General features: G+C 37.9%; 3 protein-coding genes across 5 annotated transcripts; 2 read left to right on the top strand and 1 right to left on the bottom strand.

Moving 5' to 3' along the window:
* Positions 1–338: 338 nt before the first annotated feature.
* LOC106742302 (pro-corazonin-like) lies at positions 339–4627 on the bottom strand. Of its 2 annotated transcripts, none has more exons than XM_014615125.1 (4): positions 4547–4627; positions 3516–3639; positions 964–1182; positions 339–764 (listed from the first exon to the last, which is right to left on the bottom strand). In XM_014615125.1, the coding sequence occupies exons 1-4, from the start codon at positions 4579–4581 to the stop codon at positions 654–656; spliced, it is 489 nt and encodes a 162-aa protein (XP_014470611.1). In that variant the 5' UTR covers positions 4582–4627; the 3' UTR covers positions 339–653. The 2 variants fall into 2 exon arrangements, with proteins under 2 accessions (XP_014470611.1, XP_014470610.1); XM_014615124.1 differs by having other exon boundaries at positions 4502–4604.
* A 91-nt stretch (positions 4628–4718) lies between these two features.
* LOC106742301 (lateral signaling target protein 2 homolog) lies at positions 4719–15906 on the top strand. Of its 2 annotated transcripts, none has more exons than XM_014615123.1 (7): positions 4719–4805; positions 8478–8900; positions 8979–9323; positions 9424–10922; positions 11065–11748; positions 11857–12152; positions 12289–15906. In XM_014615123.1, the coding sequence occupies exons 1-7, from the start codon at positions 4770–4772 to the stop codon at positions 12567–12569; spliced, it is 3564 nt and encodes a 1187-aa protein (XP_014470609.1). In that variant the 5' UTR covers positions 4719–4769; the 3' UTR covers positions 12570–15906. The 2 variants fall into 2 exon arrangements, with proteins under 2 accessions (XP_014470609.1, XP_014470608.1); XM_014615122.1 differs by having other exon boundaries at positions 8967–9323.
* An 8-nt stretch (positions 15907–15914) lies between these two features.
* On the top strand, positions 15915–22965 carry LOC106742227 (cilia- and flagella-associated protein 58-like). The gene is made up of 12 exons (XM_014614972.1): positions 15915–16877; positions 17707–17793; positions 18088–18216; positions 18395–18627; positions 18963–19239; positions 19402–19634; positions 19700–20111; positions 20951–21221; positions 21483–21742; positions 21960–22214; positions 22322–22546; positions 22693–22965. Exons 1-12 carry the CDS (start codon positions 16842–16844, stop codon positions 22963–22965), a joined length of 2691 nt encoding a protein of 896 aa, XP_014470458.1. The 5' UTR covers positions 15915–16841.
* The last annotated feature ends 661 nt before the right edge of the window (positions 22966–23626 follow it).

Below are 23626 nucleotides of genomic sequence, written 5' to 3'. Positions count from 1 at the left end.
AACTTGCTCATGACCTCGGTCAATTTTTTATCTATAAGTAGTGCGTAATATTTGTCGTCCTTATATTGGGAGCCAGTCAGTATCTGCGACAGTATTCTGTCGATAGGGTTCGGAGAATAGATTCGAACGAATTACATATAATCGTACTATTCGAATAAAATAAGAGCACATTCTTAATTTTAACTGACATTTCAAATTAAGCTAATGATTGATTTTTTCGATCGACTCACAACAAACTTAATGATTTTATTGTTGGGAAAGTTGGGATATTAAATTCAAGCCAAAATAATATTTATTGCAAACAAAAGCCAAATAGCTTTTATTTTTGTACTTTTTCATAATACACATATCGCCTGACGTTAGTTACAGTTTATTCAAATACATTTTTAAGCATGAAAGATCTAGATAATTTAAATTATATTAACGATGCCGTCCAGTTTAAGCATTTTTGAATTTCTTCTTCAAAAAAGTGATATAATGTGATACGGTTTACCTGGCATAAGTTAAGGGTAGAAATTTTCATTGAGAAATTACGGGGCAGTAATAATTTATTTTGACCTGACTATAATTAAATAACTAAATCTACGATCCGAATAGTTTGCATCGATAAAACGGATCAGTTTGCGCCGACTATCATGACGAATGTATTTCTTTCAGTAGTTATCATCATTTTGTCCTTTTTCGCGATGTAATTGAGGAGCATAATTATCCGAATGAAATAGTTTTCTCAGTTTATCCATGAAATCGCAATGAATCAACAGTGGCTGCAAAGAAGATATTAAAATATTTATTGAAATATCTCATAAAATCTGTTGCAACTTTCTATAATAAACAGAATTATCAACAAGATTATATTAAATCGACATTTATCGCCAATGCATTTATATAATTTGTCTAATACATTTAATTAGATTTTAATAAATAATTCGCGGATATCACTTTGCTATAAATGATAGACTTTACTTGTTCATCGACATTTCCATGCATCAACATCTTCAGCTTTTTGAGCTCGTTGCTGGTGAAACCCTCGTCTGAGATTGAATTGGATACCTCCGCGGAGTTTGGAAACTCCGACCTTTTTCCGTTAGTCCACCCGCGACTATATTGGAAAGTTTGGCAAAATACGGCATTCATAACCAACAATAAGATGAGAAAGGCGAGTATACATCTGTAATTGGCCATCTACAAGAAGCAAATACGACGGTGAATGAAAACATGAAAATGAGAAAAAAAGTTACTTTTTTAATTTGTTTATTAAAAATACATTGAAATAATGGCACGTTATTTTGCCTACACATTTATCGAAACATATAAAGAGAGGACGTTAGTCTTCATTTAAAGGATATATTTTTATAGCGGAAATATTATTCTGAGCTACATTTGTATTGCTTTTATATGTTACTTGATCGATGTACCAAAAATATTGTTCGATTTAACGTTAAAGAAATATGTACAAATCCATATTTTCCAAAAGATCCTAGATACGGAAAATTGATAATAAATTCGTAAGCACACAAGACCAATTTTTCAAACTGGTAAATTCTTACAAGTTGCATGCCGGCTATATTCGATTATTTGCAGTTCGATAGCTATGGAAAATAGGACAAGGGATGCACAGTTAACACGTAGATTATTTGTACAAAGTGAATGACGTTTTTCGAAAATTTGGAGCGCATGCTCTCGGCGTTCCGCGCGCTAATTTTAAGAGGACCATTAACGCTACGAGCGTCCTCCGAGTCATTAAGATAAGGGTAAGTGCTACTAAGTGTCCGAACAGATAAGCGACGTGACCGGCATCTCCGTTGCATAGAGATGAAGCGTCTCTTCGTCTCCGAGTTGCCGCTGGAACGCTAACAAACACGCGGTGCACCGAGTGTGCCAATAATATCAATCGCTATTTAATTTGTAGCGAAATGAGAAAGATAATACTTCGGATTTAAGTTAAGGCAAAAAGACGTCTCGTTATATCATACGCAGGCTAATTTATATTTAATAAATTCATCGATTAACGCGAAGCGTATCGCGGTGTTTTCCTGAAATTAATAAAAATTAATTAATTGAATAAGATCGTTTCGAATGGAATAAGTCATCTCTTAGCTCTTGCAACTTTTGTAGAATGCGCGAATTAATATGTGTACTCGCACTGTTTGATGAAACGGGATTAAAAAAATGCAGGGAAATAATCTATTTTGCGGTGTACATTACGAATGAACGTCGAATGTGTATTGCGGATTTTCCATTTTACGGCCAATTTGTTTCGTAATCCATTAGCTCTACAACTGGATTGGTCCCGTCTTTACGTTTCCCGTATAAATCTATCATGTATCATTTTCTCTATTGATACCTCGATTGGTACACATGATTACTTCCCACGGCACAAGAATCTATAATAACGGCGACTGGCTGAATTATCCCGTTAAATGACTTTGTTTGCAAAAAAACAAAATTGGTTTTTTTTTTTCTTAGAAAGTGAAACTACAGCAGATACATCAAGTATTTGTACATCTCAATATTTTGAGACACCGTCGCATAACAAAACTGTTACAAAAAAGAACCTCGATTTACAATGTATTAATATAAACGAAAAGGACTAATCTAGTTAGCACAATATGCTTCAGAATTATGCCATGCATGTCCTGGGGAGTACTCCAAAATGCATATCTGAGCACATCTTAAAATGTGTTATCAGGATATGTGCTACCTGAATATAATACAAACGAAATTCTTGGTGTGGCATTATTTCCCATCTCTGATATAGAATTATTACAAAGAAGACGTATTAATATTATTTTTACTCACTACATATATAATGAGTAATTTTTCCCCCTTTTTTTTAATTACTTTAAAATTTAATTTCACGAAGAGTAGTGTTTTTATGCTGTACCGACAGTAAAAATGATGGAAAGAACGTTTTTTCTTTACCCTTTTCCCTGTCAATCTTAAACTTTATATTTATTTTCTTTTAATCTCAAAAAATGTCTTTTGTTACTCTTAAACTTTAAAATAGAATTGCAAATGCCACGCCATCTTTAATACACGCTGCACTTTTGGATGCTCGTATTTTTGTGTCTTATTCTAGAATTCCTCCACTGCACAGTTACATCAATGGTCGGTAAGAGAGAGACTTTCAACGCGTCACACGTAAGTTCAACGATCAGTGTACTACAGTGAGTAAATTAGAATTCCAACAAGTTAGAACCTTCTCTAAAGAAGGAAACTTTTCTTGAAAAAAGAAAAAAGAAAAAGATTTCTCTAATTCGAAGTAGAATATAGATTAAATTGAAAGCATTATTATATTATATAAACAATATAAAATAATAATATAAACAGTTAAAACATTATATTATAGATTCTTTCTCAGTGCAAGGAATATATAATATGTATTAATATATTTATAATATGATTGTAAAATAGCATTATCCGTTTTCCAAATAAGTGATCGATGACTGATTGATATAAAAATAATTTTTCAGCGCTTTACATTAAATTGTAAACGCAACATAATATATACACACCTTAACACAACGGGATTTTCGTTCTCGTTGCTCGGAGTGTGTTTCAGTATAGGGTTCTACCGAAGAAGTGACTCGGTTTGTCAACCGACGGGATGCTTTATATAACCCTTCATGAGGCACTGACCTGCGGTAATATATATGTGGCAGGCAAGCATGTTCTTGGCGCCAATGATAAGACCAGTTATTACTAGCAATTAATATTAGTTGATATTGTGCGAAAATTGGTCCAACACACAAGTCACACTGTATGGCTTATCAAGCCAGATTAAGTAATTAAAACAGTGATTACACATGCGTATAATAACACGTAAGAGATTATTTCGTGAATTCGCATGATTTTAAAGTTATACTAGATTGAATCATCATTGTTTCTTTTATTTTATGTGTGATAATATTAATAAAATACCGGAGCATGCGTGCTTTCGTACGTTCATGATGTCAAAATATGAAGTATTCTTAAAGTGCGGATGAAAACATTGTATTCCTACATTCCCTAGAGATTGTCCTGTTTAGCTACACTATGCTGCACTTTTGAACTTGAAATGTAAAAACTTGAAGAGAGGGAAAAGGAAAGAAAAGTACAGAAAAAGTGCAGCTCCGAAAATAACAGATCTTCTTTTCGGTTCTTTGCACATCACTTGAACTCACGTACATGGGAGTTTGATTAATAATTGAATTTAATCGTTTACAGAATATTTTGAAGCCGTTTGTACACACCAGTGTTTTACTGAAATCTGTAGCAAGTATGTGTATCTAGGCGGACAAGACTGTCGCGTTGCTTCAATGTACGCATGCGCTTTAAATGACTGCGTTTTTCCAGATTGACTTGAGCGCTTGTCAGCTCACTTTTACGAACGCGTGATTCGGTCGACACGCGTTTCCGCGAGTGAAACGAGCAACGCAACGCAAGCAGACAAGTCGCAGGTTGTTGTCGATGCTCGTCAAGTTTTCGAGTACCGCGCGGTACACGTAAGATCGCGTCCTACCGTCGTCGCCGTTGATCGTCATCATCATTGTCGTCATCGTCGTACCTCTCATCATCGTCGTCGCGCGCACTTGTCTTCATCTTCACTTTGTCGTTGTCATCATCATCGCCTGTCCAGGCCGGAGACTTGTCGCTTGATAATCTTTAGGACATGTCATCGTCGACAACGCGAGTGGTGTTTCGATCGCGGAAAGTACAGTGACGACGATTTCGTCAGTGCAGCACACACGCTTCGTCGCCATCGATGACGTCAGCTGCCGTCTCGCGATATGGAGTCCATCAGAAAATGGTTTTACAGACCTAAGGTGAATAATACGTCACGCATTGCTGTGTGTTTAGCTTACGCTCTTCTCGTTCGATTCCACTTAATCATGAGGATATTTAGGTTCGCCTATCTATCTATTACCCTTTTCCACCTTACACATTCATTTGTCACAAATACAGGTTATAGATCCAACATCAGAATACTAAATTAATAATAATCATGGTTGCTAAAAAAAAACTGTGCTTTTAACGCTCTTTTATTCTTGTACGTTCTGTGACCCTCTAACTTCTCTTTACAAAGTGCTAAAAATATAAGTTAATCCAAAGTTATGCATTCTAGTATTATTTCTTTCCTCGCTTATATTTTGAGTTGAAGATTTATTGAAACTGAATTTAGTTTTCTATTTTTCTGTGCTTTTCGCTCTTTTTCTTCACTCTTCTTCCGTCTTATTCCATACAGCACAAACCTCCAAAGGACGTTCTAAAGAATGTCCTTATGTTTTAAGGACGTTCACAGGATGTCTATCGGATAAAGTATATTATATAAAATTTCGGATATAAAGTTCAAATCTTATAGTGAAATGAAACAATTCCTACATTTTCTAATATATTTTCTTAAGGAAAAGGTTATATGACTACTTGTGTGCTGATGGTGGTGGTGGTATTGGTGATGGTTAGGGAAGGTTGGTTCGATCTATAGACAAATTTTATAAGATGAGAATAATATCACGGTATTGCAAATTCAAACTGTGGACCTAACATTTAATGCAAATTATCCCTAATTTCAATAATTATCAAGAAGAAAATTTCTTACCGAGAATGTTCCAATCGAAATTATAATCCTCACAAATCTTATGTTCCTTAATCGCTTAATGTGGTGAAAAATTTAATCTAAAGTGGATAAGATATTAATTGAAGAATTTACTTTTACATCGTCAGTTTATATTTTTAATTAAGGATGCGTAATGATTATACAGATATGTGGAGAGTTCTTTCTAATCTCAAAAGCATATGATTCGATTTTTCAACAGTATAGATTTAAGACGGTTTGAAAGCAAATTCTTCAGTCAGAGCTTGGATCCAAATATGAATGTTTATATCTTTGTAATAATATATAACAAGATTAATCGCAAATAAATGACAAAAATCCGATTTTTCTTCTTTTTTTTCGCACACACGACACTGCGCTAATCGAACGTGTGCACTTGTTCTTTTTCTCCCTCCTTTCCTTCCTCCTGCGTCATCACTCTCTGTGAACTCTTCACGCGCTGTTGCCACTTGTTTGGTGAAAATTTCACACGATGCATTGCGGCTCTCCGGAGACTATACGTGCGTGTACATAATATAGAATAAGGCTAGAAATGTGTGTCAAAAATCTGACAGAAAGTAAAAAATGCAAATTTCTGGAAAAAAACATTATGTATGTATAATTAATTAAAGACACATTCGCGTGCACCAATCAGTCAATTTGAGCATCTATATTATTATTATAAAGTAAGATTTCAGGCTCAAAGTCCGATACTTTCGAATAGAACGCGTTATACTTAAATATCAGTAGCGTCGAATATTGAGGAGTTGAATCGTTCCCACGAGAAAAAAGATATTTCAAGTTTTCGTTTGTGTTTTACGCACGATTTAATATTAAAATGTATATCGCGAGCCATTAATCTCATATAAAATTTACCACGTGCATTACTTTCTTATTATAAACATATTTTCTATAAGATAATGAATGTACCTCTCCATCGATAAGACAAGAATAAATCCGTGTTTGAACTTTGCACAATCGATGATCCGTGAATAATACATGTTGAGCGATCTCACGATTAGTTTAACTTCTTTTTAGGTACATATTTCTGTTTATTGAAATTACAATATGCCAAGGAATCCCCAAACATACGATTGGAATTTTCAATAGTCAACATTAAAATAAAAATTAATAAGTAGATGAGATATGTTGTGTTAAGATTAATTTAATAATTCATCGATAAGATATGATTCAATAATTCGTTTTCTAGCGATACAATTTCAAGCGGTACAATTTTAAGCAGTTTACTTGTCAACACACTCGTATTTTACGAAAATTATTTTCTATTATTTAATATCGATAAGACAGGTATGGAAGCGACTCGTTTTTTCACGTCATTTATTTAGAGACATCTTATTTTTATTTTTCTCGTAACTTTGAACTTCGTAAAAAAAACTCAATCCCAAAAAATCATGTTTAATAACTGGCTTCTTTAGGCAGAGCAAAAAATACAAAGAAAACAAGAAGTAATAATGACTCCGACAACACAATATCCACAAAGTACGATTTTTCATCTATTAGGTTTGTTAGAAAAACAGACAATGACCGCACACTGAGCACAATGAGCACACTTATAACTGTGTTTTCTTTAAATTACGTAATGGAATCAATTGACTGCGATTTGTCCAAGTTTGTCTAACTAAAATTCGTATTTGCCCACACAGCCAACATGAGTTATCAACGAACGAATGCAGGAAAACAGATCGTCACGAACGTATTTTTCTTAATTGAATATTAATGAATATTATTTTTAAAAAGTTGACTAACTTTTAATTTCAGCGGAAAATATCGTAGTTTAATATCTTTGTTTCTAAAGTTTATTTTTATTTAAGGAAAAGATCGAGGATATTTCAACATTCTTATATATTGCAATAGCAGTAACTTAACTGGACTGAAATAATGTTTTTCTTATTTCATTTCATTAAATATATTTGAAAAAAATACGAAGAATCTGATTTCTGTTTTTGAATGAAATTCCTGTTATTGTATTAAAAAATTTACAAGAGATTGAGCAAAATAAATTTAATGTATCTTGTAACATTTTTGTTCTCCCAAATGAGTATTTTGCTCTTCGTTGAATTTTACTACAAGACCAACGTTTTTAATCTCTTAGAGGAACAGTATAATTAGACGAACAAGCTAATTTTTAACGTACAAATTATTTGGAAAACTCACTTTTCGCTCACTTTTTTTCAAAGCTGACTCACTGCTTTCTTACTTTTTCAAGAACGAAACTCATTTTCCCCACTATTTTTGACAGCTAAACCATACAAGCTTGCTTCGTCATATTCTACGTATAGAACAAAGCAATTGTCAAGTCGATGAATGAAAGTTGGATGTTTCGATTAAAAAGACTTCACTCTCGAGTCTGTATTGGCAGTAACAGGCCCATTCAAGAGGAATGAAGGGTCCGATCATCACCGCATTACCCTTTAATTGTGACGTGATCGTCCCCTTTCATTATGACGTAGGTGCGAACAGTGTCATTGTTCAGATAGACGAGTGCCTCATCGTGTTATCGTTGGTTTATAAATACCGCGAGTACCCAGACTTACCCGACTTGCACTTATATACCAGCGGAAAATCACCATTCTTTTCAAGTCACCACACTTTTCAAGGACCGAGGAGAACGCAATCTTATCGCGAGCATTATTGAGTTAACCGCTCCAATATTGAAACAATGTTAATCATCGTTGAATTATTATTGAAACAATATTAATGAAAGATTTTGGTATGATAAAAATAATAAAGATTTCGACGTCTTGATAATTCAATTAGTATTTTCTAAAGAATGTAAAAATATTGGGGAATATTTCTCTCTCTCTCTCTCTCAAATGAATACTCATCTCTGTAGATACTTTTCTTTCATGCACAAATATCTTATAAATAAATGTTTTCCGTGTAGAGGGATGACACGAGTTTGCTGGCTCAGTTCTTTTATGCCGATGAGTCGTTGAACGCGGTCGCCTGCGAGTTGGACTCCTTCGACGGTCGCCAGGAACCAGAGAGATGCACGTCGCTGGTGAATCAGTTGCGACATTGTCAGGACAAGGTGTTGACGATCTGCAATCAAATAATGGACGACTTGATCCCAGAGAGCAGAGCCAATCGGGATTTCCGGGTAAAGTTTCCTGACGATGTTATGCAGGAAAATCTGGCCGGACAGCTGTGGTTCGGTGCGGAATGTCTAGCTGCTGGTTCATCAATCATGAACAGAGAAGCTGAAAGTTCAGCCATGAGGCCGCTAGCGAAAGCTCTGACTAAATCGCTGGAAATCGTGAGGAACCTATTGAGAGAACATGCACTCAAGGGCCACATGAACTTAAAAGTACGGGCATTGACTATCAATGATTTGATTTGGCACGATCTCGTGAATAATTGTACGTATTAACAGTATCTTTTTCAGACGCAAAATCCACTCGAGCCATCTCTGGAGAAGCTTGTGGAGTCCTTGAAGATTTTCGATCGACTCTTCGCCGATTTTGAGCTATGCTATGTCGGCGCCATGGTGCCGGTGAAATCGACGAAGGAATACGAACAGCAGGAGCTTGTATGTGTGTTGTTCTCGGAAACTTTACAACGAGCACTCGAACGTGGGCTGTTGGACCAAGCGGACGTGGATAACTACGAGCCAGCTTTAATGTTCACCATTCCTCGTCTGGCCATTGTCTCCGGACTCTTAGCACCGCCTGGAGGACCGTTGTGCCTCAATTCGCCCGATACTATAAGCGAGATGTTTCGACCGTTCAGGGTAAGAAGCTATTTATCTTCAAGCTATTTATCGCTGAAGAAACCACTTTTTCTTTTTGCTGCTTTGCATTTGGATAATAAAATGACTACTTACTTTTCAGACCCTTCTCCTTAAGATAAGAGAACTATTGTGGACATTAAACAATCGCGAGCTGTACATGTTGGAGAAATTATTGTGCTCGAACGAAGAGCCATCAAGCTCGATTACGCAGTCGACAAAATGTCAGGATATACCTGACCTGGAGGAATTTGTTCATAATTTTTATACCGGTTATCCGAACTGTAAAGAATTTATCGTGGATTTTTACACTGTGACGAGAAACGCGGGCAACAACATGGATGAGGTGGCGAGCGATGCGGTGCAGTCGCTGGACGAAGAAAGCGGTAAAATGTCCGATCGACCGGGGGCGAAGGATCGTAGGGAAGAGAGGAGGGATGCAGAAAGTAGGCACGAAGACTTAAACGTATGCTTGAGAGATGATATAACGTCGCAGAGCGACGAAGAGAATTCGAAATTCGACAGACAGTTTCCCTGCAATTCGACGACATGCGAAAACAACAGCTTCGACTCGATGGTAGATGGCAGCGACAGATTGGACGTAGCGGGAAATAGTGATACCGTCCAAGACGCGATGAGCAACGTGCGAGATAGCGAGGAAAACTTCATCATCCCCAACATAGCTCAGATGTTGGAGGACGCCAACAACATTCCGCAGACCACTCGGTATCTGCTCAATCAGGTCTCCCGCGAGAACACTTCCGTCATGAGCGACAGCGCGACCGCGCACATACAGAACTCTCTGCCCGACATGGACTCCAAGAAGCTCATCTCGGAAGCGAATAAGACTCTTTCGAACTTCCTGTTGGACGTCGCTGGCGAGTGCCAGAACGAAATCTCGGAGCAAACGGACTCCGGAATATGCACGGTAATCTCGTCCGAGAACACGAGTTTGTACGACAAGAGCCCGGAGGAAAAGAAGACCTTCCAACCGGATGACGAAGAGAGACGCGTGTCCGACGAGGAAGAGGACACGCAGGAGAATACCAGTTACTCGTGCTCGAATCTGAGCTCGCCCACTAAGAGAACGAATTCCGGGGTTTCGGAGAAATGCGTATGCGGCACGAGAAGTAAGAGCGCGCCGTTGGATCATTCCATTGAAGCGTTGCACGCCGAAGAGATGACAACCGGCAAGAACATTCCACGAATATCGTCGAACTTCGACGGCACTAACGAAGAATTTATCGGCATGGCGTACGGTAACGGACACCTCGCGCTTTGCGACGCCAATCAGTCCTCCACCTTTCAGATCAATTACTCCGAGAACTGGGAAAATCTCAATCTGAACATCGACGCGTCGAGCTCCAGAAAAGAATTCTGGGGCGATCTCAAGTGCGAAAACTGCCCGTCCACTTCGCAGAATATCGACAGGATAGGCGATACGATTGAGAAGTATGCGCAGGATAAGAGGAAAACGAGAGACGAGAGACAGCGACGGCGGCATCATCAGCATAAGCTGGATCGTGCCGCGCAGAGAATTCATCATAGCAGACATCAGGGGGAAAAGAATCTGCGGTCAGCGACGAGTACCGAAAGTTCTAGGTAAAAATTCCCGTTTAATTGCGTGAAATCAATATATGTACTATTCGGATGAAAATTAGATTAGATTTGAGAGGAAAAGCGGACATTTTTCAAATGTTATTTTCTATCATTTTAACGAAAAGATTTCGACGGCTGGTTCCAGGTCAAACTCGACGGATCGTTGCTTGAACCCGTCTCGGTTGGCTGGGTTTGGCGCTAGCCTGCATCTCGGCCAAAACACCAGGCAGATGCCAAACTTCGGAAGTCACAGTCCGCATATGAGTCCTAGACTTCACCACTTCGAGTCACCGCGTAGCAACACGCCCGGACAACGCTGTTGTAACGTCGGAACGCAGGCGAACCGAAGCTCCGCGTCGCCGCGAAGCAAGAAGTTGCTGGACCACAGAAGATCCAAGTCCGAGCAGATCGTTAAAATGAAGAGGAAGGACGAGAGAGTGAACGCACATACAAAGAGGAAGTTGGGGAATGCGAGTTCGAATAATAATCTGATGATGAACGACGGGTTGGGCCCGAGGACGGATAAAAGTGGCTTAGTGACGGAAACTTCCTCGACCGCACGTTCGAACGTTCGGCGTGAGTTTGCCGCGAGAGGCGATCATTCGCGGAGATCGGTGAGACTGGTCAACGGTGTGCAGAATTTCGATCAATCGCTCAACTTCAATAAAACCACCGACGTGGTTTCGAGCTCCAGTTGCTCGAGCTGTTGCGGCGATTCTAGTTCAGAAACTAGCGAGTTTCACAGCGATTGTCAAGACGATGAAGAGATTGCGCTAGCGATGCAGGCCGCCGAGATCGCAAACAGGAATCAGATCCGTGCCAAGTTTCGGTAAGGAACACTTCACACGCGCTGTTGAACAACGTCATTATATTTCGACGGAAGAGAAAAGATTCGATAGATTGCACAACGATAAGAATTTCGTTTTTTTTTCTCTAGGTCCTCGGAAGATCTGGTTCACCGTCTCTTCGTCTGTATAGCCGGTGTGGCGGATCAGTTGCAAACGAATTTTGCATCCGATCTGCGGAACATCTTAAAATGCGTTTTTCTTATGAACAGTAGTCAAATCATTGAAGACGCGGAATCGAAGGATCGCGAGAATTCAGCGGATCAGTCTACGACGGATAATACGTTAAGCGAGGCGATGGAAACGGGAGATAATCACGATCGGCAACAAGAATCGATGCCAGAATTCGAGGAAGATATGGAAGAATCCATTTTGACGCATGACCGAAGTACGCAAATTAACTTACCAAGTTTCTCTTTCAGGAAATATGCGTGTCGTACGAATTCAATATCAGTATATTCTTACATTTAGCGAGTAAGTTTAAGCAAAAAAACAAACGGCCCATATATCACCATCGTTTACAGTTTCTCCCGTCACCGAAAGAGGAGAGGAGTGCGTGGAAAGAGCACCCGCTTGGGTGCCGGACAACGATGCGCCGAGATGTATGGCCTGCCAAGCAGGATTCACGGTGGTGCGACGCAGGCACCACTGCCGAAACTGTGGCAAAGTGTTCTGCGGCCGTTGTAGCAGCAACAATGTACCGTTACCTCGTTATGGACATACGAAACCCGTCAGAGTGTGCAACAGATGTTTCTTGTACCAAGTGACGCCGTTCACTGTTTCTCAAGTCACTCCCGCCAGCTGAACGTGCTTGCCGCTTTCTGCCTTTGACTTCCTATTTGATTTCACTTTTTTCTCATGCATTTTCTTACGGGTTGTCAGGAAATCTTTTCCTTCGATGGATTTCTTCCATTCTCCTTTTCATATTATCTAAATTTTTGCAAAAAGAAAAAGTTGCTTTTCTTTATTCGTGGATAAGGTGGCAAATTTTTTGCGCAATTATCGTGATATCGTTATCGATAATCGAGGAAAGATAGAAAAAAATTTTCTCTCCTCCTCCTCTTCTTTCTTTTATTCATCTTTGCATTTGTTTATTAGATCGAATCCAAATTTCTGGACAACCTAGTATATCTCTCTGTTTCATTATATTTACTTTCGATGGACGTACTCGCGTGAAAATCTGATGGCCGTTTAATAAAATCACTGTTTTTATCATAGGATTGACGCATTAAAGTTCTCTTGGCGAAACAGATGGAATTGTGTAATTATGTAATATATTCCTTCGATATTGAAGAAAAACGTAATGAAAAATCTCTTGGCTTCGTAAGTCAAGGCATTATTCGATTATTCAAAAAAATTAAGCGAATTATCTCGAGTGATTGCTCCTTTTCTCCATTTTTTTTTTTTCCATAGTATATAATATGTATTGGAAAATTTGATGGCATTCGGTTTCTTCAATATATTAGTTTGTAAAAAAAAAGAAACCTTAAAGGCATATGTGTGCGATAATGAGAGGAATCGAAGAGGAATCGTTAGATCATTACTTCGCTCTCATTGTTTGTACATTCGCGTGCACTTAAAATATAAAATTATACATAAATATCGGCGCTAATCGCTCATATTTTTACACATTGTAATTAGATTATAGTTTGAGAAGGTGTTAGTCGAATATATGTAACAATGCGATTTGTATAGATCTTACAATTACTTACAAATCGTTCGAATTTTATTTCATAAAAGGATCTTGTCTTCGTGTTTTAATTAAACAATTGTACAGAGGACAATAATTTGCATATCAAGAGTATCTTTACGTTATTACTAATATTCTTCCTCTACTTATATTATTAGTGTGAAGATTAATTATCATTATAAATTTAGTTTTTAAAATTGTTTGTCTTGGTGAACAATTTGTTCTTCAATTAGAGAATTATTAGAGTTTTTTGAATTATAAATGCAGAATATCTTATTGTAAAGCGATTTATCTTGGAGTTTAGTTGGAAGTAATAAAACTTCTTTTCTTCCCGTGTTATTCATAAAATAACTCTATTCCTGAACATAAGATAAAAGTAAGATTAATGCATCATTGAGTTTTCGATATATTTGTAGTAATAACAATGATATTTTTTTATTTCATTCATTTCATATAAGCTCTTACGATATATTACTGTTTAGAGTTGCCGAAGAGCGCTGATCGCACATATATATTAAAAAGAGCATCTTCGCTCCGATAAATAAAATAAAATCAATATTTTGCTCTCATTAATATTTGAATTAATATGGAGGAATATGAGAGTAGCAGTAAGCGACATTACATCAATGTTGTTTTGTTGTGAAGATTTTTTTCACTTAAAAATATCTAGATTTCTCTTTAATCTTAATAAGAAAAAATTTATTCCACACACTTGCGTGTAGTCCGTAAGTTTGAGCCGATTGTCGATAGATATTTTTTCATAAAAGGTACCGATAAGGCTTCCGTAAAGAAGAGAAGCTGAAAAGTTTCGCATCGCTCTTAAATCTATAGTATGTATCCACGCATGATATATGTGTCCACTAATGTAAATATACACTTTCAAACGAATGCGATAATGTGTAAAAAACGAAAGTTCAATAAGCAAGCACACGATCACGTCACGGCACTCACTATCGCTCATAAATATTCGCCTCGAACCTTCGTCTCGTCTTTAAGAAATATAAAAATACGTATAGATAAATCAATATTTATGAGCGGTGGAGTAACTATTGCCGCGCGATAGTTTTTTTAAGCTACTACTGCCTGCTCTGGTATTTCGAAACACACACACACACACAGGTGCGTTAGCACATACAATTAGCTCCTGTGCCAAATTTAATGACAATAAGTTTCCTCCTTCTTACGACACACGAATTTGGTTCCTATCGTTGGGCATACATTGGAAGGTGTTTGTAAAAATAAAAGAGCGCGCAGTATTCACACGATCAGTCGTCATACATGTTTTATTATCGTAGGAAATATCCTAAGTAAATAAGCGTTAAGGTGTATATGCCGCTCGGTACATTTTAACTAGAGAAAAAAGAAAGGAAAAAAAGACTGTTTCAATGCACAGATCGTTTATTTGTTATCATTTCAAGCCGTAATCGATTTAAAAAAAAATTCCGTATAATAGATTTCCCTATCTTCCTTTTTAACCACGTATTGTTAATTTATTAACGTTACTAGTTTTATACTTATTAATATAGCTGCATTGTATTTTGGATTTGGCGGCGTGTGAATTTATAGGTTCGCCGTGGTCAATGCTGATAAAAAGGCGATGGTTAATTGAATTCCGATGTGCATCAATCAATATACATCAAGATTCAATTAACATCAATTAATTCGAGCGACTTTAGACTTGTATTTACATCACTATAGATAAGTAGATAACCGATTTTCATATGGACGTTGTGTAATGTATGTAATAATGTTCCCTAAGAAACGACGAATAGATTGGAGAATTTGTGGAAATCGTTGTATATTATAATCGCGTGTGTATTGTAAACTATAAGTAAGATTTTCCACTCTTTGGGGAAAAAGAATGAGTTAATAATTTGCAAAAAATAAATTGTAATGAAAACTGTTATATAGTGTCCGTGGAAGAGTAAATAAGGCCGTTCGTAATAGACAGATAAAATTAATATAAAAAAGAAAGAAACTTATTTCCTTAAGGACATCGCAACTTGAGTAGAGAGAATTAAAACTCTTAAAGTATATAAACGCTTAGAAGGAGAGTTATTTTTTACACGTAATCGATGCCTTGCTAGAATATCGTGCTTTCAATTTGAGGAGGAAGGCAACTTTTCACTGGCTAAAATCCGCAAAACTAGCACGAGAGACGAGCATTTCATCTCCCTAGTTCACACGCGTGCGTTATCACTCATGGTAATCAGGATTTCCCCTGTGCCTAATGTTAGCAGGTTAGCCTGTGGATATATTACATACTGTACATAAGCGAAAAAGAGGAATGAGAGAGAGTGGGGAAGAGAACAATAGTGGAAAATTCGGAACAATAAACATATAGTGGACCAAAGATCATTTGCGTTGCACAACACAATTTTCTTTTCCTTCATTTTTTTAAACAAACAGACTTTTTAATTTCTTTTCTAAATAAAAGAAAAATAATAAGTAATAATTTTCTTACAAAAAAGTTGCGGAAAGAAATGATATTTTATTTATTAACCTCTTCTTCGACTTTATTATTTATAAAATAACGACGGTGATGTGATGATTTTGGTCCATTCGACACATCGAAGAGATTATTAGGTCTGCCAATTAATTAAGAAATTCCGACGAATGCGGCGACAAAAGTACCTCAGAATTATTTTTGTATTATTTTCCTAAGTGTATACCTCGTGTTCGATAGGTTCCATACCGAATAGTCGGTTAATTATCATTGATAATGGTGTTTATACCTACGTTAAAATTACTTACGACTGAAAACCGAAAAATTAACGTATAATTTGTTAAAGTCAATGATTTTAGACAAGCAGCGAGGTGTGAAGATACTTGTGGACGAGTGTGATTTTGACTGGTGTATGTTGTGTGCGTTTATGCGTGTGTGTGCGTTTACGTTAACGACGAGCTATTTGCAATATTGGATCATGAGTGTGCACTTGCCAATATTCGAATGCATCGTGATTTCGATAATGGATGTATTAAAACACGAATGTAAATAAAGTTTGTTATTCAAAGTGTTTAAATTATGTCGTGTGTGTATTTAAGAAGCCATATGTTGGAAACTCTAAGAAAGCTCGATCGATCTCTTCGATATGGTAGATATGAGAACGTCTTTGTTGTCACGGTGACAAATCAACAAATATCACGGTTCTCTCCTCCATCAGAAGCATTCCTCCACCCGTTACATTCTAGTTAACACGTTGCCATAAGAGTACTACGGAATTTACAGATTATCAATCAATATTGAAACGCTTCTAGTCTTTCAATCATAAATATAGTGATTGCCATTTCGATAAGTTAACATCTCTCTTGCGTTGTGATTGTTTACGGATTAAAATACCATAAGATTCACTCGCGTTAGTCAAGAAGTTTTAATTTCGTTACACCATGATGGAAATGGAAATGAATGCCGATTTGGATGGTGTAAGTAAATTTATGTATTATTTAAAATATATTAAATGGTGAAATTGTTCGAATGTCGTAGCCGTTTTAGAAACTTCATAGGTAATTATTTGTATCGCAAGGTATAGTATGCAAAAAAAATATTCATCCTTTTTTCAAATTAATTTCCACAAGAAAATATCGCTGCGATCCATGGTAATATTATATGTAAGTTCACTACTTAAATATATAAAGCTTGATAAAAATTTAATAGCTGTTAATAGATCATTAATATAGTCGCTGTCAAATTACTAAAATTGATTTTCATTTTTCTTACACATCGCGCTATTCCATAGTCAGCAGACGTTTTTCCATGGCACAAGGGTAATGTCACCATCACAGCGCGGTTATAATAGTACGTAATACCGACCAACAGGAATAGGCGAAACGGGAAGAAGAACGATCGACCATGTGGCAGCAGGATGATGTTAAAGTAGAATTAATTAGCACGTCTATCACTTAACCTACCCGCTCGACTTCAAACAATGTATCGGAAAGTTTTCAAAATTCAAAGTTATTTTCGCAAATAACCGTGACAACCAACGGAAAATTGTTTCGATATAACACGAGGCGGCCTCATTTACTTCGTTTAAAAAGAAGAAAATTATCTTAAATTGCCGCAAAAAGTTCTACAAAATTCTAAATTTCTACAAAGAACGAAAGAATTTTAAGAGCACACTTTATAACACATTTTGACGTTTCATCTTACATGTAATAAATATAATCGACCGTCTGCAGTGCGGATAGGTGATGATCGAGGACACACATGTCCCCTAAATATTCTGTCACGGTAACGAAACGATGCTTTCAGGATGACGGAAGCGAAAGCAGTCAGCCGTCCTCGGAAGGCAGTTCGGCAAGCAGCACATTTTGCAACTTAGAGAAGGATTACGCAAGGGTAAGGGTCTTTGTTCGCGGAAGTGAACATCAGAGAATGCTTTTCTACTTTAATGTCAGCTCTTGTCATCATCGAGAAAACTTTTTGGTGTGATAATTTGCCATTTATACGCGACTGTTGGATCGATTGATGGACTCTACTCTCTTATACGATATTATACCTTTAATTCTTCTTTCATATTACTTTAAGTCGATACTATACGAATATAATGATAATTTGCGTACTGCAAATTCCCGACAGTTTCGATGAAATATAATATATTTAAGGCCTTTGTATCTGGTCTGGTTTGTTCAGATAACGAGCGAAATGAAAACTAACGAGGCGTTAGCTGCTTACGAATCCGAGTATGCGAGACTCTACGAGTCTTTATACAAAGCTCATAGAAATGAAAAGGAACTGTCGGAGCAGTGTACATCGCTGAAGGTAAATTTTAAAGCTACGATGCGCCTTGCTCGAAGAGCTTTACAGGATATGAAGTAAAGGAAAGTATGATACCGCAGAGAAAGAGATAACTTACAGTTTCTTTAAAGATCACACAGGAAGGAAGAGATTTAACTGAAAGCAGAGTCTGTCTATATATAAACGAGGATTATTATTCCAGGATGAAATCACAAATAACACGTACAAGATGTATGAGCTGAAGAAGACGGTAGAGGCCCATGAGGATGAAATAGCTAGACTGAAACAAGAAGTCGTGAATACGACAAAACTAGCCGACGCGGCGCACTCACGCGAGCAAAACGCACAGGAAGTCATTGAGAATTTGCGATTAAACATTGTCAAACTCGGTCAAGAAATCGAGCAGAAGGACAAACAGCTGGCCGCCGAGAAGGAGTGAGTTTTGTTTAAAATAATTGGGTCTCAAAATAGAAAATTTGTCAGTGAAAATGAGCGCTGGAAGATACCGGATCTTTGATTTCTCCTCCAATTATTTTTATTCTGAAAAAACAGAAGAGAACATAGAAAAAATGCGGTATAAGTAAGTTCATCAAGTCGAGTACTCGATATATGATGGGAAGCCTATTTATTTAATGATGGAATAATTTGTGTAATTTCTCAATCGCGTTTAATGCAGCTCCTCTTAACGACGCTGGGAAAGGGAGCGGCGCGGCGAATTCATGCTTACGTTACGAATATCTAACGGTGAGTTTTACTCACTAAAATTGCAGCGTTGCCATTAGCAAGCAGAAGGAGGTTCTGTTAAAGGAGCGGGATCGACTCGTGGGTGAGATGGAGGCCATGCGGCAGCGTCTAAAGAACGTGTCGGCATATACGGAGGAGCTTGAGAGAAAAGGCAGCGCAACCGATCATCGGATGAACGAAATGCAGGAAACCCTTGATATGCAACTGAACGAGATCTCGCGAGAAAAACGGGGCAGGGAGAGGGCGGAAATGGAGGTGCGACAACTTCAGGAAGAAATAACCGTGAAGAAGGACGAACTTGAGGTAAGGATGGGGCTTTAAAGCAAAACAGATAAAGCAGCCGACCGAAAAATAATGACAGGTAAGTGACTTAAATATAATTCATTCATACGTTGGAGTTGATGTCATAAAATCGTAATTAATATTCCCTAAGAGTAGTGTTAACAAGTAATAACTAACCCGTAGGCTGCGAACGCGTCCATCGAAGCTAGTGCGAATAACGCGATGAGGCTCGAAAGCCTGCTGAAGGAACACAGAACAGCGGGCGAGAAAATGCAGAAGGAGATCGGCAAGCTAATGCTAAAGAGAATGAATCTCCAAACGGATCTCGATAATGCAAACGTCGAGATAGAAAAACTGGAAGAGGAGCTTACCGACAGGGAGAAGCTGTTGAAGAGTATTAAATATGATCTTAACAAGTAATCAAAGAAGAGAAGGGAGTTATTCCCTCGTTTTGCGTGCGTCATATAAAAGAATATTTCAGAACGCGGGAAGACAGCACCAAATGCAAGTTTGAAAAGGACATCGCTGAAAAGCGATTGCTGAAGGCCGATGGCGAGCGGTCCAGGTTGGAGCAGGACTTACGGCAAGCGGTGACCGATGTGAAGAACATAGAACACAAAGCGCGTACCTGCCGTAAGGAGTTCATGGATGAGCGGCAACGCGTCGAGGCATTACTGAGGGAAAAAAATACCCTCGCGCGCGGTAAAGAAACCGCTCTGGATCGAATCAAACGAATGAATCGCGAGCTACTACTGAGCGAACATGCGAAACGAAAGATTGAGCGCGAGCTCGATACGTTGACGCAGAGTTCCTACGAAGTGAAGAAACAGTTGGAGGTGGTGGAGAAAGAAAGGGACAAGTGCAATTTAACGGCGCAAGAATTAGAGCGACAGGTGAACGAAACCTCTTCCGTTTTATATATTTTCTTTTCCACTTTATTCCACATTATATCGATCGATATCCTCTCCAATTAATACCGTTAATATCATTTTTGCCGCATTTCTTTCTTTACTCGCGACAGTTGCCACGCGTTGGAAGAATAAACACGTGGAACGTAACGTTGATTCTCGTTGTGAATCAAAACGAAATATCCTGTAGAATTTTTCCGATTGTTGAAGAGAAATCAGTTAATCTCAAGAGAATCTGAATAATTTGCCAGGCTACATTTGATATTCTTATCAAGAAAATTTTACAATCTGGAGAACTCAGAGAGAGCTCCTTCCGTACTCTTGTGAGTTAGTGGGAGAAATAAAATTGTGCGATTTAAGGAAACTGCGAGATAATACGCGGAATGACCGTAGAGAAATCGAGAAACGCGAAATATAAATCTTGTAACAGGTCCATTAAGGGAGAGCAAGAAGAATCCTCATCTTGCAGCGAATGATTGTTGAAATCGAAAAAATTGATTCGAGGAGACACTGAATTGAAGTGACAATACGTTATCGTTCACTCATAATAATGATTTAAATAACATTTTATAGGAAAATAACGGCAATAATAACAATACAAGTGACAATTGTAAAATAACAAGAAGTACATATTCAGTAATAAGTATCGACAAGATTTACTTTGAATAAAATAATCTCTATCGCCCTAATGGAAGTAATTTTCAATTTAGACAACAGCTGTTTTAGTAAACAGTACATCGATTTGCAGCCACAGCTGATTGCGGACGAATAATCCGATGGTAGAAGCGATGTGAACGATCGTTTAATTTACGACATGTTGACAGATAGAGGGTCACTTAAACGAAGTCAGGCTGAAGCAAACAGAGATTTCCGATTGTAAGAAAAGTTTGGCGGAGGCCGGGATAAAGTACCGTCAACAGCAAAGCTTATTCGAGGTCATCCGCGCGGAGCGAAATTTATACAGAAAGAACCTAACAGAGACGCAGGAAGAAGTAAAGGATTTGCGGAGAAAGTTAAAGATAACGAGCCAGCAGGTTGAACAGCTGAAGGAGGATATAGCCACGAAAGAGTCCAATCTCGTTAAGCAAGAATTCAGTAAGCGATTTAAAATATCGAATTTTCTGTCAAATAAAAAAAAAAATTTCTTCTGTTTTTATGCTTACTCGTATTTGAGGAACATTAACGTTGGAGATGAAAAACATGAAGATAATCTTTCAAATCGCGTGCCACTTTTTGCGAATTGCGAATTCGATGAGTCAAAACAGCAAAAAATCATCATTTATCAGTACAGCTCGTCGGAGCTTCGTTATCAGGGGCATAGAATGATCGCTGCTCAGAAAATCATTTGTCTTCCAGTTCTAGGGAGAATAGAAAAGGAGAAGGAGGACCTCAAGGTCGATTTACGATCTTGCCGCATGGAGTTGTCGACTTTGCGACGCGAAATCGAGAAGATGAAGCGCGAAGAAAAGTATCTCAGGTGGGAAGTTCAACAGGCGCACGTGATCATCGGACGCCGACAGAAAGACATAGACAACGTGATGAATGAACGTGATATTCTCGGTACGCAATTGGTTCGCAGAAACGATGAGCTGAGCCTTCAGTACGGCAGAATCAAGGTTCGTTGGCGCACAAATGCTCATCGGGGGAATGTTGTTTATATCACCGACCGTTTCTCTTCCTGCATGCTATTTTTCACAACAGTTACACTTTCAAGTGTACGTTACGAAGATCTATTTTTTTCTCAAATTCTAAACCGATTTCCACCAAATCAAAGCGATAAAATTGCTTGTCGAGTGAATGAGCGTCACCAATACTTATTGTATTTACGATTAGGTTCTAAATACCACACTTCAACGGGGCGAAACGCAGTATAACCAGAAATTGCAAGATATCAGATTGCTGAAATGCGAGGTGAAGAGGCTGAGGGTGGAAAAAGTCCTCCTTACCAAAAATATCGTCAACGTTAGCGACTTACGACAAGAAGTTTTTTATCTTAATCGTGACCTGGCGAAGGAGAGGCTCAAAGTCACCGCACTCGAAGAGGAGGTTCAAACGCCGTTAAATGTACACAGATGGCGAAAGCTCGAGGTGAGGGAAGCTTACGAGGCAGATTATGTAATTTGATAACAGCCAAATTTAGACGTGAAACCAACCAAGATATAACAGAATAAAATGATATTTCTTTTTTGCACCAGGGCACGGATCCCACTACTTTTGAGCTCGTCAAGAAAGTACAGATTCTACAGAAACGCATTTTAAAAATGTCCGACAATATAATCGATAAGGAGAAGAAGATAAAAGACGTTGAAAAATTATACATGAACCTTCGCGGTGTCTTGTCGAAGCAACGGGATCCGCAGGCGGTGGCGAGTGTGGATGAAGTTCGAAGTGCCTTGCGCAAAAGAGGAGAAAAGCTGAAAGTGAGAAATAGAAAAGTTAAAGTTGAACAGTTTTCAAAGAAGACGTTTTATTCTTTGTGTTATACTTATTATCCCGCATACCTAAGCTAACTTGTTTTTATATATAACTACTGTTACGAGGTTGCAAACATCTGTTTTTCGCGTAGTGTCTCGTCGCTGAGTTAAACATGTACGAGACGCAAGTGGGAGAGTACAAAGGTGACATGACGAAAATGGCTAATGAAATGTGCGAATTAAAAAAGAAGTACCACGCTCAAAAAAGGAAGTTCCAAAAGATGAAAGAGAGAGATGACGCGAAATCTTCCTACGAGCCGATCCTTCCGGGTGTATTAGTATCCAGTGTGAAATTCTGTGGGGGTGGTTTCAATATGACGACATCTACACGGAGAAATTGCTTTCTAGAGTTAAAGAAAATATAAAAAAGTGGATAATTAAATAATGAAAATCGTGAATACGGTTATCTGTATCACATACATGTTACGGGCGCGTATTTAAAAATCTTTCAATAATTCTTGTTTGTAGGCTGTTCTTGGATTATCATATCTATTATCAGTGAGATAATATAATAAAATAAATTTTATACTTATTATATTAAATCATGTTTTTATTCGCCGCGAACTGACACACTGCCGATAAGTGTCCAAAATACTAATATCGAGAATTTGCTAGAGTAATAATAAGATAAAAATCGTCATTCGAAAGTTTTTATTCAATATTTTCCACACGCTATTTATTTTCTTTGGAATAACAAGTAGCGGTGCTGAAAATACGCCTTTAATGTACCTTCTCGAACAAATTCTTCATCATGGAGTAAATATCTGATACGCGAATCCACGCTTTTCATAGTCCGAAAATTTTCCACAAATTCAAGATGCGTATGTATCGGGCAAGGTAGGTTTTTCTCGTCTGTACGGCTGTTACGTGCCCAGAATTTGCGGTTGATATAATCCCCGGAATATATTCGCTAGGCAAGCAAACTCCACGAATTACCGAGACCTGGGAATAGTTTTCGACGAGCATTTTTTAGAGCGTTCCGGGAGAAGGAAGTAAATTGCTCTCTGGCTTCATTCCGCTGGAGTA

The sequence above is a fragment of the Dinoponera quadriceps genome, unplaced genomic scaffold (genome assembly GCF_001313825.1).
Source record: "Dinoponera quadriceps isolate SergipeBrazil2010 unplaced genomic scaffold, ASM131382v1 scaffold628, whole genome shotgun sequence".
NCBI classification, from domain to species: Eukaryota; Metazoa; Arthropoda; class Insecta; order Hymenoptera; family Formicidae; genus Dinoponera; species Dinoponera quadriceps.
This window is presented reverse-complemented; position numbering and strand designations above follow the sequence as displayed.